The following is a 17,795-nucleotide window of genomic DNA, read 5'->3' on the forward strand; positions in this document are numbered from 1 at the left end:
GACAGTTTCATGCTGTCCTTAAAAACTGTGTAGACACATGCTTCTATAATCTTTTCTTTTTATAGATTTATTTATTTATTTGACAGAGAGAGAGGTGCAAGCAGGGGGAGAAGGTGAAGCAGGCTCCCCACTGAGCAGGGAGCCCGATGTGGGACTTGATCCCAGGACTTCAGGATCATGATTTGAGCTCAAGGCAGACACTCAACTGACTGAGTCACCCTGGCACCCCTATAGCATTTTATTTTCAGTTAAAATTCATTTGAACTTCATATTTTGGTCTATAAAATATAGAATAGGAACAGTTTATCTGTAAGACAGCTACCAACTCAACATTCAACAGTTTCTAATTCTGCTCTGTGAATTTTTAGAACTGCAAGCCACTCCCATAGGTGGTATTGACGGTCACCTTCAGCACCCTAGCTGTGTCTCTGCTGCTTACCCAGGCCTCATTTCATTTTTGCCACCTGCTCCAAGTAGGCCACACCCTGCTCCTGGAACAGGGTAGTGGCGGATGAGAGAGAGAACAGAGAGTCCACAGCACTGAGCCCAAGTGGCCGGGCATTGGATCAGTAGTGAGAATATGGCAGTAAAAGTCCATAGAGAGCAATCTAAGACCAGACTGTCTGTCCTTGGTGAATGTGTCCCCCAAGGAGTCATTCTGAAACCAGGTTCAGTGTCCGTGGTGCAGCTAATATACCTCACTGTGGGCAAGGGAAATTAGAGAGTATCTGAGCCAGTGACCCAGGCCCGTTGGGGGGAGTGGTTGGAATTGCTGCCAGCTTCTTTTGAGATAGTTCCAAAGCTCCTCTAGGATTTAGCCAGGGATTGAAAAGCCCTGGGGGAGGTCAGTATTCTAGCCAAACAAATACAGGACTTTTAGATTGGTTCTTGAAATTTTAGCAAGAGTTTTGGTTAGGAGATGTTTCTATTTTGAATTCCTTTACATATTTGAGAATGTTCAGGTGAGCATTCTAGATCGTCTTAGAGTGACTCATCCTAATTGTAGCAGAGACATGATTCAGTCTGCCTTTCCTGTCTAACTTTTCTCCTCTTTCGGCCTCCCATTCATTGCCCAAAAGGGGTAGCCTACCCTTTGGCTACAGTCAATTGGATCCAAGTCCATCACTTAGATTTTCTTTCCTAGAAAGGATGGGGAGGTGGTGTCAAGACTGAACTTTGAGCTGGCCGTTCTGAAACTTGGCTCAGCCTTAGGATCCACTCCACAACTTTCTTCAAGTTTATAGCTGTGTCCTACCCGCCAGCACCTGAACGCTAGGTCTGCAAAGGACCCAGGCCTGTATGTGTTTGATTAGTTCTCTAGGTGGAGGTGGATCATCATCTAAGTTTGAGACACAGTGGACTGGGGCACCAACTCAGAATGCTGTCCTGTTCACTTCTAACTGCCCTCCCTGCCCCTCCCACCTCTGCCTGGTTTCTGCCCAGGTAAGCAAGATGGACAGTGGAATGGTTCTCCAAGGATCTGGACCTTGAGACTGATGTTTCCTTCTGTTTGTCTTCTGTGACCCAGTCTACCCTTTCTGAGCCTTGGTTTTCTTCAGCAGAAGACTAGATCATTGTGGTCCCTTCCAAAAGGAAGACTGTGAACTCTTTTTGTATTTATATTAATGCAGCAAATATGATTAAGTAACTACTTGGTACCAGACATTTGCTTAGTGTTATACAGCCTGGTGGTGAGTTGTTCAAACTAGGAAAACAGCCTGGAATAGTGTGAAATAGGCACAAGCTTTGTCGGAGTTAATTTTGGGTATAAATCCAATCTCTGCTACTTGTTTTTTCCTTCCTTCCTTCCTTCCTTCCTTCTTTTCTTCCTTCCTTCCTTCCTTTTCAGGTAAGCTGTCCACCCAGCATAGGTCTTGAACTCATGACCTGGAGATCAAGAGTTGCTGGCTTTCCCTGAGCCACTCAGGCACCCCAATCTCTGCTACTTTGCAGCTTCGAGCCCTGCACATGTTATTTTTCTTCCCTGAGCCTCAGTCTTTCCCTCAAAAGTGAAAGTAACAATACCTGTTTCATAGGGGGAACCTGGGTGGCTCAGTCAGTTAAGCAACTGCCCTCGACTCAGGTCATGATCTTGGGAGTCTCAGGATCGAGTTCCGCATCGGGCTCCCTGCTTGGTGGGGAGTCTGGTTCTCCCTCTAACCCTCTCCCCTCTCATGCTTGCTCTCTCCCTCTCTCTCAAATAAATAAATAAAGTCTTTTTAAAAAATACTTATTTCATAGGGCTCTTATAAAGTTAAATAATTATTAGGTAAAATTTAACCAAGGATGTGAAAAACCTGTACTCTGAAAACTATGAGGCATTGATGAAGAGGACACAAATGGAAAGACATACCATGTTCATGGATTGGAAGAATTAATATTGTTAAAATGTCCAAACTACTCAAAGCAGTCTACAGATTCAGTATAATCCCTATCAGAATACCAACAGCACTTTTCACAGGACTAGAACAAATAACCCTAACATTTGTACGGAGTCACAAAAGACCCTGAATAGCAAATGCAATCTCGAGAAAGAACAAAGCTGCAGGTATCACAGTCCCAGATTCAAGGTCTGTTACAAAGCTGTAGTAGAACAGTATGGTGCTGCTGCAAAGACAGACATAGATCAATGAAAGAGCATAGAAAGCCCAGAAATAAACTCATACTTATATGGTCAATTCATCTACGACAAAGGAGGCAAGAATATGAAGTGGGGAAAAGAGAGTCTTACAGATAAATGATGTTGGGGAAAAACATTATTAGGTTCCTACCTCTCCCAGTCTTCAGCTGTGCCATGTTGACCAAAATGGAAATAACTTAAAGGCATAGAGCGCTGCTTAAGATCTCTTGAGTCCCTGTGCTGCCTGAGAAGCTGCTACATCGTTATTCTGATACTCTGAGTTGAAATGTGATAGTGTGTGTATGAGGCAGGAGAGTGCATTGCTGAGTAATCAATCACCTGAGTCCACTCACCTGGACGAGGAAGTCCGTAAGTAAATAGCATTCAGGAAATGGCAGTTGTTTTGTTTTGTTTTGTTTTTTATTTGAGATAGAGACAGAGCACTAACAGGGAGAGCTGCAGATGGAGAGGGAGAAGCAGATTCCCTGCTGAGTGGGGAGCCCGACGTGGGGCTTGATCCCAGGACCTTGGGATCGGGACCTCAGCTGAAGGCAGACACTGAACTGAGCTACCCAGGAACCCTTAAGCTGAAGAGGTTTTTAATAGAATTTCTCATATGAATGAAGCATTTAATTATTGTTTTAATTTAAAATAGCACAAGGTTCATTTCTAAAAATGTCTACATGTCATAACATCATCAGTTAGTCACAACAAGAAAGAAAGAACAAGAAATTGTCTATAGGTGTGGAACCCAAGACTCAAAAAGATGAAGCTCCCCAGTCTAGTTATGGGGAGAGAAGAGCTTCAAACTGCCATTTCCTGGTGGCGCCTGGGTGGCTCAGTGGGTTAAGCATCTGCCTTCAGTTTGGGTAATGATCTCATGGTTCTGGGGTCAAGCCCCAATGCATTGATAGATTGGGCTCCCTGCTCAGCCTGGAGTCTGCTTCTCCCTCTTCCTCTCCCTCTCCCTCTGCCCCTCCTCCCACTCACGCATACTCTCTCTTTCTCAAATAAATAAATAAATAAATAAAATCTTTTAAAAAAATCTTTAGCTTAATAAGACTCTGTGGTCCTGTCTTCTTTCATCCACCTTGGTTTTCCACAAAGTCCTGGTCAGCCTGCGTGTTCAGTTTTGAGCTCTTTTCTTCCTACTTTCCAGTGTTACTACGTAGTGTTCCAAGTGTATTAACAAGGAAGCTTCTGAATCCATAGTGTCCTTAAGTTAGAGGACTAACCATTTTTTTTTTATTCCTTGAAGCACTGAACTTGAACTGTTTGGGTGGCTTTTCTGTGTTTGAATCTGTGGATCTTGACTAACCTCTTAAAAATAATGACACAGAATGGAACTGAAAATACCAGAATGTTTCCGTGGAATGTTTATTTCAGTTTATGTGTATGTGTGGATATGTTTGTTGACGGGCTCATGTTTGGTTACTTAGTCATGGATCGCTTTTGTTCCTCAGACCGGGACCAGAAGTGAATTATACCTCCGCATCCCCTCTGCCCAGGTGTGATGTATAAGAAAAAAATCTTTATCAAAATAATAACTTAAAAGATCCACTTAAATAGAAATGGGGAGGAAAATGACCTTACATGTCAAGGGGATACCGTTGTTAGTTCTTGGGCTAATGTGCTTGCCTACCCCTGTCTATGGCCCTCGATTACATTTGCCAGCTTCTGTCTGAGGAAAGCTAAAACACGGACATAGTCCACATGTTAGAAGCTATTATTTTATAGGCAGCTTTCTTAAATTCATTTTGTGATTCTTTTGTGTAAACTGAAACGCTCTTGACTTTCAGAGTGGCCATCACTTCTCCCTCTCTCTCCCTCACGCCATTGGCGCTCATCTCAGTCAGCTGTACCTTTCCCCCTTTAATTGTTTTCTTAAAACAATCATGCAGACAAACAAACATAATACCCACAGCTGCCTCTCACCAGTTCAGAGGCTCTCTTAGTGAATAACTCAGCATGATTTAGCAACCTAACAGTCTCTTTCGGGAACCTGTTCACCAAGTATTTTCAATAGTTACCCCATCCCATAGGCTAACAATAGATTACTATTTTACTATTTTAGTTCAACTCAGTTATGATAAGTAACCAGACGTACGTCAGGATAGGATAAAAAAAATTGTGGCATTCAGACTTAGAATGACGAGATTCCCAGGCCTGGAAGAGATTTCTGTGATTCAGAAGTAAAAGATGATTTTAAATTTATTTCCATTCATTTACAGAATGAAGTTTGTTTAAGCAGTAGTTGGTACTGAGAAGGTCAGGATATTAAGATGAGAGGAGGAGAGATCACAGTCCAAGGCTCACATATGATAGTCGGAACCAAGCGGAAGCCATGATGTTTGCTTTCACCGGTCTGTTACAAAGTATATTATAGACTTCCGGCTGTATCTGAACTGTGTTCCCGAAGTTCCTTTACAGAAGTTTCTATTTACCCATGATATACCTCAGTTATTAAAAGCACATAAGAACTAAGTTACCATGAGAGAATTCTCTCTTCTTCTTCTTCTTCTTCTTTTTTTTTTTTTTTACAATTTTACTTATTTAAGTAATCTCTGTACCCGACATGGGGCCCAGACTCACAACCCCAAGATCAAGAGTCACATGCTCTACTGACTGAGCCAGCCAGGTGCCCCACCATGAGAGAATTCTTGATGTATCTCTGGCATCAGGACACCACTTGGGGGTTCCCAGTCATTGGTGGTATCTCCTGGTGCCTGGGTGGAGGCACAGGCAGGGTGGAAATCTGGGGGAAAGCTAGTGTTGGTTTTTCTGGTGACTAGGAGACTGGTGACCAGTAGTTACGATGGCTTGTCTTACTGTTTCCTTACTGCTTCCTATCCTTATGTTGTGTTCTTACCTCAGTAGCATGGCACATGCATTTGCCTGAGTTCCCTACCTGGTGTTAGAGGGCCGGCTGTAAGAGTCTGCTGTTTGAAAGTGTTTCATTGAGGTCTCCCTAGATGACACATGTGCTTTTTATTGCCTTTCAGAATTAAAGCCATAGAGAGTCCCAACAAAGAAGATGATACCCAGTGGCTGACCTACTGGGTAGTGTATGGTGTGTTCAGCATTGCTGAATTCTTCTCTGACCTCTTCCTGTCATGGGTCCCCTTCTACTACATGCTGAAGGTATGTTGGCTTTCCCTGAACTGCTCTTTTTCCTTCTACCTATGGATTTGCTTTGTGCCCTACCACTAAAATACACTTCCATCCCAGGACCCATACAGAGGCATAGGAACAAAGGCTTGAATGTTGAACATCTGTGGTCTGGCCTCCCCTTAGAAACAGGAAGACCTGTTCGGCCCAGCTCAGTTACTTTGTATACTGTCTTGGAAACAGCCAAAGCAATTGTGTATTCAAGAGGGGCTTGATAATAAAAGATGGAAATATGGTGTCATAGCCCAGGCATTGCTGGTAGTTTACCAAGATCCTCTCTTCACACTGGGTAGTCAAACTGGCGTGCAGGAGTCATTGTTTCTAGAAGAAAAAAGTTCTTACTTCTTACTTTGGGGGAAGGTTTGGAGGAAGATGTGAAACGGGCTCTTGGAGGAAGTCATTTTGAGAACGTTGGCAGGTGCCATAGTCCGGGGTCCGCCCTGCCACACCTCGTGTTTGGTAGAGAACCAACCTCGGTCACCACCATGTGAGGAAGAGGATGAGGAAGTTGAAACTGTATCGATTCTGAGTGAGAAAGTTAACATCTTCTAATAGATAGGGTATTCATTTTATTGGAAGCCTTAAATACTGTCATCTAGTCTTTTTCTTTGTCACTTTTACATTTTGTCTTGCTTCTGTACCTCCAAGTTAAAAAACATTGTCCTGTACTTTTTTCTAAAACAGAGGTTTGGGCATAGAAGTCCTATCCCTATGGAGGTGCTGAGGAAAATGAGTGGAACTAAGTGGCCAGGGCGGTTCTTCCCCATCCACTCCTGCTCTGCCCCCTTGAGCGGCGTATTACAGCTTATGAGCATCTCCTCAGGCTGCTGGGGGAGCAGAGGGTGCTCCCTTGGCCTGTGGGGCTGTTGAGTGGGAGAAGAGTGATGAACTGTGGTTCCTCTGCTGCCTGGGGCTTCCTACCCACAGCTTACTGGGACCAGCATGCATTGGCATGTGGTTTTCCTCCATCCCAGTGCCTAGCAGAGCAGCTGATACTCCTAGAGGAAGATGAGCTTATAGGCCAAAATATTTGATAAGATATTTGAAAAGTATAACCATTTCAAAAGAAAGACTGCATGATCAGTACAAAATCCCGTCAGCAGTAGAAATAATAGAACTGACTAACCGAGACTTCTAAGATAGATTGCTAGCAGAAGAAATACAGCAATATGAAATAGGAACCGGAAAACGCAGGAAAGAGCCAAGGGAAAATATGAGATGAAAAAGAGTTGAAATAAACAACACACTATGTGGCATCAATGACAGAATGGAACAAACTTGAAAACTGAAAGATTGAAAAATATATATATATACACATACACATGTATTTCAAAGTAATCTACAGATTCAGTGCATTCCCTATCAAATACTGATAGCGTTTTACGTAGAACTAGAATAAATAATCCTAAAATTTGTATGAAACCACAAAAGCCCCAGAATAGCCAAGGTAGTTTTGAGAAAGAAGAACAGAGCTGGAGGTATCACAGTCCCAGATCCCAAACTATACTACAAAGGTATAGTAACCAAAACAGTAGGTCACTAGCACAACAATAGACATACAGATCAAAGGAACAGAATAGAATCCTCAGAAATAAACCCATGCTTGTATGATTAATTGACTATGACAAAGGAGGTGAGAATATACAATGGAAAAAAGATAGTCTCTTCCATAAATGGTTCTGGGAAAACTGGACAGCCACGTCAAAAGAATGAAACTGGACCACTTTCTTACACCATATACAAAAATAAACTCAAAAGGGGTTAAAGACCTAAACGTGAGACCTGAAACCATAAAACTCCTTGAAAGAAAATAGAGGTAGTAATGTCTTTGACATTGAACTTAGGCACTATTTCTAGATGTCTCCTAAGGCAAGGGAAACAAAACCAAAAATAAGCTATTGGGACTATATCAAAAGAAAAGCTTTTGCACAGTAAAGGAAACCATTAACAAAACAAAAAGGCAACCTGATAAATGGGAGGAGATATTTGCAAATGACATACCTACAAAGGGGTTAATATCCAAAATATATAAAGAATTCATACAGCTCAACACCCCTAAGCAAATAAGCAAACCAAAAACCCAAACAATCTGATTAGAAAATGGGCAGAAAACCTGAAAAGACATTTTTCCAAAGAAGACATACAGATGGCCAAGAGACACATGAAAATATGTGTCTTTTCAACATTATTAATCATCAAGTAAATGCAGATCAAAACCACAGTGAGATGTCACCTCACACCAGCCAGAATGCCTAGTATCAAAAAGATAAGGAATGACAGGTGTTGGTGAGGATGTGGAGATAAGGCAACCTTTGTGTTTTGTCAGTGAGAATATTAAATGGTGCAGCCATTATGGAAAACAGTAGGAGGTCCCTCAAAACTAAAATTCTATACCATATGACCCAGTAATCCTAGTACTGGGTATTTCCCCAAAGAAAATGAAAACACTAATTCAAAAAAATATATATTCAAAAAAATTCTATCTTTTTGCAGCATTATTTACAATAACCAAAGTGTGGAAGCAACATAAGTGTTGTCAATAAATGAATTGATAAAGATGTGTACACACACACACACTCTCTCTCGATGGAATATTTCTCAGCCAAATAAAATAAACAAAAACCAGAAACAGACATAAATACAGAGAACAAACTGGTGGTGTCAGGGGAGGAAGGTGGAGGAGCTTAAGAGGTACAAAATTGCAGTTATAAAGTAAATAAGTTACAGGGATGAAAACTGCAAGATAGCGGGGCACCTGGGTGGCTCAGTGGGTTAAAGCGTCTGCCTTCAGCTCAGGTCATGATCCCAGGGTCCTGGGATCGAGCCCCACATCGGGCTCTCTGCTCAGTGGGGAGCCTGCTTCCTCCTCTCTCTCTCTGCCTGCCTCTCTGCCTGCTTGTGATCTCTGTCTGTCAAATAAATAAATAAAATCTTTAAAAAAAAAAACAACTGCAAGATAGGGAATATAGTCAGTAACACTGATAACTGTGGTGACAAATGTAATTATACTTGTAGTGAGCCTTATGTATTCTGTGTAAGTGTTGGATCACTATGTTGTACACCTGTAACTAAGATAACATTGTCTGTCAACTATATTCCGTTACACAAAAGAGACTTAAAAAAAAAAAAGTGGGAAAAAACCAGTACACTCCTACAGTTAAATGGGATGAAATGATCCATAGCTATAGAAATTTGCATAATTCATTAATTATAAAAAATTACGGAACATTACATATAACGGGGGCACCATTTATGGTAAAAACAAAAAGCTAAATAGTTAAAACTTTTCATTTTTATTTTTATTTTTCTTAAAGATTTTATTTATTTGAGAGAGAGAGTGAGCAAGAGAGAGAGCATGAGCAGGGGGAGGGGGAGGGGCAGAGGGACAGGGAGAAGCAGACCGCCCACTAAGCAGGGAACCTGACAGGGCTCGAACCCAGGACCCCAGTATCGTGACCTGAGCCAAAGGCAAATGCTTAAGCAACTGAGTCACCTAGGCACCTGTAATTTCTTAATTTTGAGTGATGGGACCACCGAATGCCTTGTGAGACAGCTGAAGAATTTTCCTTTCAAGACAAATTCTTTTTAAGTCTGTGGTAAGGTTTAAGATTTCAAAGACTGCTGGATTTTCTGTGTGTTTATGTTATTCAAAGACATGTAGCATTTATAGCAATATTTTTATGATGTTATTTGGATATCACATATTTTAAACTACAAACAGTTTTGAAGTCCTTCATAAGATCCGTCTAATGGTAGTGCCATCACAGTGCAAGCTCTAAGGAAAAAAACTTGGCTTTTGCCTTGGGTCCACCTGGTTGCTGCAGTGAACAGTGTCCTGTCAGCAGAACCACTCGTACCGGGAGCTGACCTCAGACTTCCAGAACGCGAGCAAGCCTGACTCCACCCTGCTCCTGGTCACCTCTGCTAATGGAGGTCACATGAAGTAAAGAGGGTCCCAAATAAGACATAATCACTAAATCATTTATATTTGGTTTTGAAGTCCATTACAAAAATGGCTTTGCAGCAAAATTTCTTCCCTAATGGTAAAACAAATGTGCCTCCATTAGTAGTCATCAGTGAAAGTGAGAGAATTTACTGCATGTTCCAAATCGATAATATACTTGAGATGATTAAAAATTGATTACGCTGTCAATCAAAATGCATTCTCCCCAAAGCAGTGCATATTCTGAGTGACTTCAGAGAACAGACTGAGAAAAAGCCTCCGAATTGTAGAGTGGGTAGGAAAATACCCCCCTTTTTTTAAATTTAGAGATTTTATTTATTTATTTGAGAGAAGGAGAGCACACAAGCAGAGGAATGGGGCAGAGGGAGAGGGAGAGGGAGAAGCAGACTTCCCACTGAGCAGAGAGCCCGAAATGAGGCTCGATCCTAGGACCCTGGGATCATGACCTGAGCCGAAGGCAGATGCTTAACTCACTGAGCCACCCAGGTGCCCCCAAAATATTCCCTTTTAAGGACTAGCATAGACCATATGCTGTTGCTACAATCACATGGTGATGTATGGATGAGAAAAGAGGCCTAAGTAAGGACACATTTAATATTGCTTTTATTGGGACGCCTGGGTGGCTCAGTTGGTTAAGCAGCTGCCTTCGGCTCAGGTCATGATCCCAGCGTCCTGGAATCGAGTCCCACATCGGGCTCCTTGCTCCACAGGGAGCCTGCTTCTCCCTCTGCCACTCTGGCTGCCTGTGCTCACTTACTCACTCTCTCTCTCTCTCTCTCTCTGACAAATAAATAAATAAAATCTTTTAAAAAAAATACATTGCACTAAATAAAAACAAAAATGCAATGTATCAAAATTTATAGGACATAACTAAAGCGATGTGAAGGGGAAATTTTATAGTACTAAATACAGACATCAGAAAAAAAGTCTCAAAGTAATAATCTAAACTTCCAGCTCAAAAACAAAGAAAAACAAAAATAAATCCAAAGCAAGCAGAAGAAAGGAATATAAAGATAGCAGAAATCAATGACTTCAAAACAAAACAAAACAAAAATATTGCTTTTATTTTTTTTGTGGCTTTTGACATGCACTTAGTTCTGGCCAGCCTGGTCCCAAATGTATATAAAGCAGATCCCTGTCTTAGAGATGCAGCTTCTAGGAGAAAACTGGATGGTGACAGCGTTAGAACCGGGGACAGAATTATCTGGTCGGCTGTAATCCGAACTTAAGGAGTTAGTCTGTTAGTGCTCATCTTGCCAAGCATCGGTTAAAGTAGCACAGGCTGTTTGAACTGCAGTAAGAGTGCGCTTTGGTTGGCTCTCGGGAGTGGGAGCATCACCTGGTCTGTCGGCACTTTGAGGGCAGCTTGATTTAAAAAAATAAATAAACAAAAAATAAAAAGATGGTGGGGGAGGGGCATCTGACTCTTGATTTCAGCTTCAGGTCATGATCTCAGGGTCATGGGATGGAGAGACATGTCAGGCTCTGCGCTCAGCAGGGAGTCTGCTTGTTCCTCTCCCTCTGCTCCTCTCTGTCTCTCTCCAATCAATCAATCAATCAATCAATCATATCTTTAAAAAATTAACAAAAGGATGGTCGTATCTGTGTAGTTCAGGGTACTCCTGGGCTCTAGAATAATTATGTAGACTAAGAAAAGGGAGTTAGAAAAGCTGGTGCCTGAATATCACCATGAGAGTTGAACAGTAATTAACTTTATTTTTTAATACAAGAAAGCTCTTTCATTTGAAAACTGGAAAATGCTAATGATGTAGGAAGAGAGCAGTAATTATTTTACTGTCCCAAGATAGTAGCTGAAGGGTACAGGAAAGACCTGAGCAGGCCAGGGAATGCCTCATCACGGTGGAGAGGTACAAAAATGTAGATGCTTAAGCTCTGGTTCTGTCTGGTAGTCTTGCCTTAATCCATCCAGAAAAGATGAATTGAATTAGTGTTTCTGGATTGCTGAGGGGTTGATGTCTACATGGGCAGAGAATACCGCAGAGATTTTCAACACCAATAAGGACTCTAGGACTTGGGAATACTATTGCTATCTTGTGTACTTTCTTTAAGGACATTAATTTGTGACTTTCCTGAAATCCTACAGAAGAGAAAACTGACTCTTAGGTTGTTTATGACTTTACCTCAAGTCATAAAGTAAAATAAAATAGATACCAACTGATCCAGTGAGTCATTTCCACTTCACCTTGACCCCGATGCTTGTAATACGAGCATCTATCCCTACATCAGTAATCCATTCCTGAAAATTAGATCTTCTACGTAGGAATACCAGCCAGGAGACTATTTACTGCACTTTTAAATGGTAAAAATTAAGAAGTATAAATCTAAAATTCCATACCGGTTTCCCAAATATTAGTAAAACACAGCAAAATACCCCATGTAAGTAACAAATACTCAACACTTCTAGCTCTCCAGTTAACATAGTTGGTAAGAAATTATTGCTTCATATGCAGTGGTCCGTGGCACATCTCCTTGAATGCTCTGCATACTCTTTTTTTTTTTTTTAAGATTTTATTTATTTGACAAAGAGAGAAGATCACAAGTAGGCAGAGAGGCAGGCAGAGAGAGAGAGGGGGAAGCAGGCTCCCTGTTGAGCAAAGAGCCCCATGTAGGATTCTATCCCAGGACCCTGAGATCATGACCTAAGCTGAAGGCAGAGGCTTAGCCCACTGAGCCACCCAGGCGCCCCTACTCCACATACTCTTTAAAATGTCCACGTGAAATTCTAATTCAATGTCAAGAATGTAGTTTCTCCTTTTTCCTGCACATTCTTTTGTTTAAACTGTTGTCTTGAGTTTGGGGTATGTATGTATTAGTGTTAAACCTATATAAGAAACCACTAGAAAACACCGTATGATGTTTGGATATTAAAAACCAGATATCTTGGGGCACCTGGGTGGCTCAGTGAGTTAAAGCCTCTGCCTTCAGCTCAGGTCATGATCCCAGGGGCCTGGGATCGAGCCCCACATCAGGCTCTCTGCTCCCTGCTGAGCTCCCTCTCTCTCTGCCTGCCTCTGATCCCTGTCAAATGAATGAATAAAATCTTAAAACACACACACACACAAAAAAAACAAACAAAAAACCCCAGATATCTTGGGGCACCTGCGTGGCTCAGTTGGCTAAGCATCAGCTTCAGTCAGGATTTTGGGGTTGCAAGATTGAGCCCCTCCCTCATTGGGCTCTGCGCTCAGTGGGGAGTTGGCTGGGATTCTCTCGCTCTTCGCCTCCCCCATGCGTGCACACACACACTCTCTCTCTCAAATAAATAAATCTTTTAAAAAGTAAATAAATAAGTAAAAACCCGACATCTACCAGAGGGGAATGTTAGAGAGATGGTCTACAGGGTCTGCCTCTAATTAACCTGGCTCTAAGCAGAGGCAATGGAAGCGACAGCTGGTGAGAGGTGCAGTCAGTCCGTTCTGCATTTTGGGTTAATACAAATGTGGGGTTAAGAAAACCAAGGTTTCTCTGGCAACACCTTTTTATAATTCAGTAGGAGAGCCTGCCAAGCCCAGTAGGTGCGCACGCAGAGTTGCTGGGAATACTAACAGGAAACAAGGAACGACCCACATAAACTGTGAAGTGCTGACGGTATCTCAAGGAATTGGCTCCATTTAAGGGCTTGGACCTGTAGCAGAAGGTGCACTTTGTGTGTGTGTGAGGGCTCTACGGAGCTTGGGTTGGTTGCGCACACGTGTGTAGTGAGACTAGGGGGCGCCTGGTCTGAATGTTTGCCTTTCCCCTTCCTACTGCCATGCTTTCCCCTCATTGCTTTTCTCACTCTGAGCATTCTGTTTTCCTGCTGTTAAGCTCAATAAATGAGCTGCGGAGTCTGTCACATATCAGGGGGCGGAAGGTTGAGGGAGGACGCCTTAAAATCCTAACTTGGATTAGGACAGGGAATGGCATTTGGTTGAGCGCTCAGATATGGGAAGCCGCCTGCCTGGACCATCCAGTTCAGAAATTCTCAACCTTTTGGAAATGTGTGGAGGAAATTTTGTTTGTAGCTGTTAATAGTCACTGATTTTGTTTCGGAGTATTTCATGGTGTTGTCTGGTATAGTTTGGCTCGAACACTTACACGTTGAAAAATACATACTCTTTGTGATAAATTACTTTCACTTATTTTTCCTTTATTTTGTAGCTAGTGAATGTCTTTTTTTTTTTTTTTTTGTAAATTATATGTATAGGTATATCATTAAGTTTTATCTCGGGTAGTAAAAGAGTTACATAGTTGTTTAAAAAGGGTATATGTTGGGGGCACCTGAGTAGCTCAGTCATCTGCCTTCAGCTCAGGTCATGTTCCCAGGGGTCTGCGATTCAGCCTCATTGCAGAGGGCCCTGCTTGGTGGGGAGTCTGCCTCTCCCCCTGCTTGTCTCCCTCTCCCTCCCTTTCTCTCTCAAATAAATAAATAAAATCCTCTTTTAAAAAAGGTATATGTTGGTTTGGGGATTTTATTGTAATTACCCCATTTAAAGCTAATCACTTAGGCTGTTACTGTTCCATGGCTGTTGGTAGAAGACAGTTTTCTTGGGACAGAGACAAAGCCCCAGCTATCCTGGATGGTCCAGATGTTTCTTACTTTCTTACAAAATCTATATGAGGTACATTTTTTCTTTAATTTCAGTTAACACCTATTTATATTATAAAGTCTGTACAGACTTAAGCAATTGAGGCAAAGTGAGTTACTTACTAGTAAGTGGCAGAACCAGGATTAGAGTCCAGTTTCTCTGAGCCCGCTTGTTTAATCTCTACATCTGTAATATATAATTGCCTTAAAATCAATTTGTTGTTTGGAGAGGTCTGTATATTTTTAGATCAAGATTTTTAATTTTGTGTTCCTTGTTCTTAATTACTTTCTAGTTTGTTTGATACATCAATTTCTGGGGGAAGTGTTAAAAATCCATGATTATGGATTTTCTCCATTTATCTATATAATTCTGACTTTAAAAAAAAAAGATTTTATTTATTTATTTGATACAGAGAGAGAGATCACAAGTAGGCAGAGAGGCAGGCAGAGAGAGAGGGGGAAGCAGGTTCCCCACTGAACAGAGAGCCCAATGCGGGACTTGATCCCAGGACCCTGAGATCATGACCTTAGCTGAAGGCAGAGGCTCAACCCACGGAGCCACCCAGGCGCCCCATAATTCTGACTTTTTAATTCACATAATTCAAAACTATATTTGGAAGCTATCTATAATTATGTAATTATAAAAACAAAAATTATATAACTAGATAATTATAAATTACACACATAGATACAAAACTGTATATAATATGTATTTTCAAAGATATGTAGGTTTGTGTGAATCTTCTTGGCAAATTGTTTTCCTTCTTTATCATGGTTTACTTATTTTGCCTTAAATAATGTTTAGATGTTTAGTTACTGTTAATATTACTAAATGAGCTGTTTTGAGAGTTGGTATTTGATATACCTCTTTTCACTCTTTTATTTAGTGTTCCTAGTTGGCTTTGTCTTAAGTGTGTTTCTTATAAGAAGCATATAGCTGTACTGTAATTTGTTTGTAATCCAGTCTGAGAGCCCCTGTCTTTTGAAAGCTTGGACCCCTACTCACCTGTGCCTGTAACAAATTCTAATTCATGAATACTGTTTTTCCAGAGTTCTGTAGTTCAGATAATCTAGAGAGTCATCTGTTGAGAACTTGTGTTTTGTTTTGTATTTTGAGCATAGTAGAAGCCCAAAATCCAATACACATTTCTCAGAGCCAACATGGTTCTTGGGTGGAGCGAGCTTTTGGGCACGAATATGTGCATTTTAAGCTCAAGGTCTGTTATTGGTATTAGCCCCTTACCAGCTTTGCATCTCCAGAGCAGACTTAAAGGACTATCTTAGAAAAGCATTGTAGCTTCTTGATTATTTGAATACATTCTTTGGATTGGAATAAGAGGGAGTAAGGGTATGGAGTTTAATTTAATAGCATAAGAAGTGGGAGGTTTCTTTAGGAAGTTGTAAAATGCACAGATTGGGAATCTCAAGAAGTGCCTTCCGTTTTTTTATATCACCTGGGCTGTGTGGAACACAATACGGTTAGAACCTTTTAAATTGAGAGAATCCAGTAGGTTGTTTATATAACTTTCTAGGGAAATGAGCATGTCACTGTGCAGGTCCCCTCTTTTGCTTGGTATCTTGACAAGAATAAAGTTCTGGGACAACTTAAAGTGCTGAGTAGTTGTCATTTGAACAAACAGTAAAACTTTTTTGGATATAAATATAGTTTGACAGTTTTTGCTTTTTAAGTTTTTAGGGCATAATTCGTGTGTGTGTGTGTGTGTGTGTGTGTGTGTGTGTGTGTGTTTGGGCATAATTCTTGTCCATTTTTTATCCCAATGGCAAAGTAGAGTTAGGAAAGATAATTAATTTACTTTATTCCAATGCCAAAAGAAAGAGTTAGGAATGATACCTACATTCAAAGGGGAAGATGATGGAGAGCTGACTGTAAAGATTCCCGGAAGGCAAAAACTACCAAAAACTGAGATTCTGCTAAGGGAAGAATTCAAAACACGGCCAGGGTATTTTGTCCATAACAGATGAATAAATGTGACAGACCTACTGGGGTAAGCCAGTGAGAACAAGCTTTGTAGATATGAGGCTTATCTAGACAGAGCTTTCTTTACTCATGCAGGTAAATACTGTGTTCTTCAACAGATTTTTAAGAGTTATGATTAATAAAACTTCTTGCAGCTATAAACTAAAAAGTGATTCAAGTTAGGATAGAAGTTAAGCTTTAGGACGTGGTGTGTTTTTCCCTTTTTTCAGTCTCAACTTTTCCTTACTAGGTCATTTGTCAGGTGTTTTTTCCATCTAAGAAAACACACTTTTAGCCTACAGAAAATACCGGAGGGGCGCCTGGGTGCTTCAGTGGGTTAAGCCTCTGCCTTCTGCTCAGGTCATGATCTCAGGGTCCTGGAATCGAGCCCCGAATCGAGCTCTCTGCTCAGTGGGGAGCCTGCTTCCCCCCTCTCTCTCTCTACCTGCCTCTCTGCCTACTTGTGATCTCTCTCTCTGTCAAATAAATAAATAAAATCTTAAACAAAAAAAAAAAAAAAGAAGAAAGAAAGAAAATACTGGAAATGCTGTTGGAGAACATAGCCGAGGCAGGGCCATCCGCAGAGCAACGGTGGCAGTGTGTGTGGTCAGGATGCCTGCTGCCTGTCCCGTTACCATGGTTACCATGCTGTCTGTCTTCCTGTGCAGTGTGGCTTCCTGTTGTGGTGCATGGCCCCGAGCCCTTCCAACGGGGCTGAACTGCTCTACAAGCGCATCATTCAACCTATCTTCCTGAAGCATGAGTCCCAGGTGGACACTATGGTGAATGATTTGAAGGACAAAGCCAAAGAGACTGTAGATACCATCACTAAAGAAGGTAAGACTCAGGGGCAGGTGGGAGGACCTAGGGGGTCCTGGGCCCAAATAACAAGCTGCTTCTCCTCCTCTCCTGTCAGCTTTTCTCAGCTAAATGCCAAAGCAGCTCTGTGATCTCTTGACCAACACTTTGCCTGTTGCCCTTTGCTTTTCCCAAGATTCTTCCACCCTGCTGCATTTAAGGCACTGTTCGGTCAGCATATTAGGAAAAAATGACTTTCCTGTGCTGGGCAGAGATTTTAGAGAATCATCTGTATTTATATACAGGTATAATCTCTTTAATTCATTTCAGGTTGAACTGTTTAATATGCTTTTATTATAGGTCCAGAGAATGCCCTTTCACATCTCCGGATTCATTTATTCAACATTTATTTATTGAGGTGCTTAGTATGTGCCAAGCGTGCTCGTAGCTCTGGGGAGGAGCCAGTGAACCACATAGACCACACTCCTTGAACTTGTAAAGCCGACACTCTTGTTGAGAGATACAGTAAAATTTTAAAGTTACAGGATACAGTCAGCTGATGATCTAGAGAAAATAAAGCGGATGGATAGATCAATAGGGAGTTCTGGGGGCTGAAGGGAAGTTACTAATTTTAAATAGAATGATTTAAGGAATCCTCACCAGAAGGCCATCCTGGATC

At 41.4% G+C, this 17,795-nt stretch overlaps 1 protein-coding gene across 1 annotated transcript in view; it reads left to right on the forward strand.

Annotated features, from left to right (window-relative positions):
• Positions 1-17,795, forward strand: part of REEP5 (receptor accessory protein 5) — a 36,729-nt gene that overhangs the window by 13,786 nt on the left and 5,148 nt on the right. Inside the window, exons 3-4 of the mRNA XM_080804536.1 lie at positions 5,623-5,761; positions 16,987-17,155. Coding sequence (XP_080660662.1) covers positions 5,623-5,761; positions 16,987-17,155 — 308 coding nt within the window. The remainder of the gene's footprint in view (positions 1-5,622; positions 5,762-16,986; positions 17,156-17,795) is intronic.

This window comes from Martes martes (genome assembly GCF_963455335.1).
Source record: "Martes martes genome assembly, chromosome: 5".
Lineage (NCBI taxonomy): Eukaryota > Metazoa > Chordata > Mammalia > Carnivora > Mustelidae > Martes > Martes martes.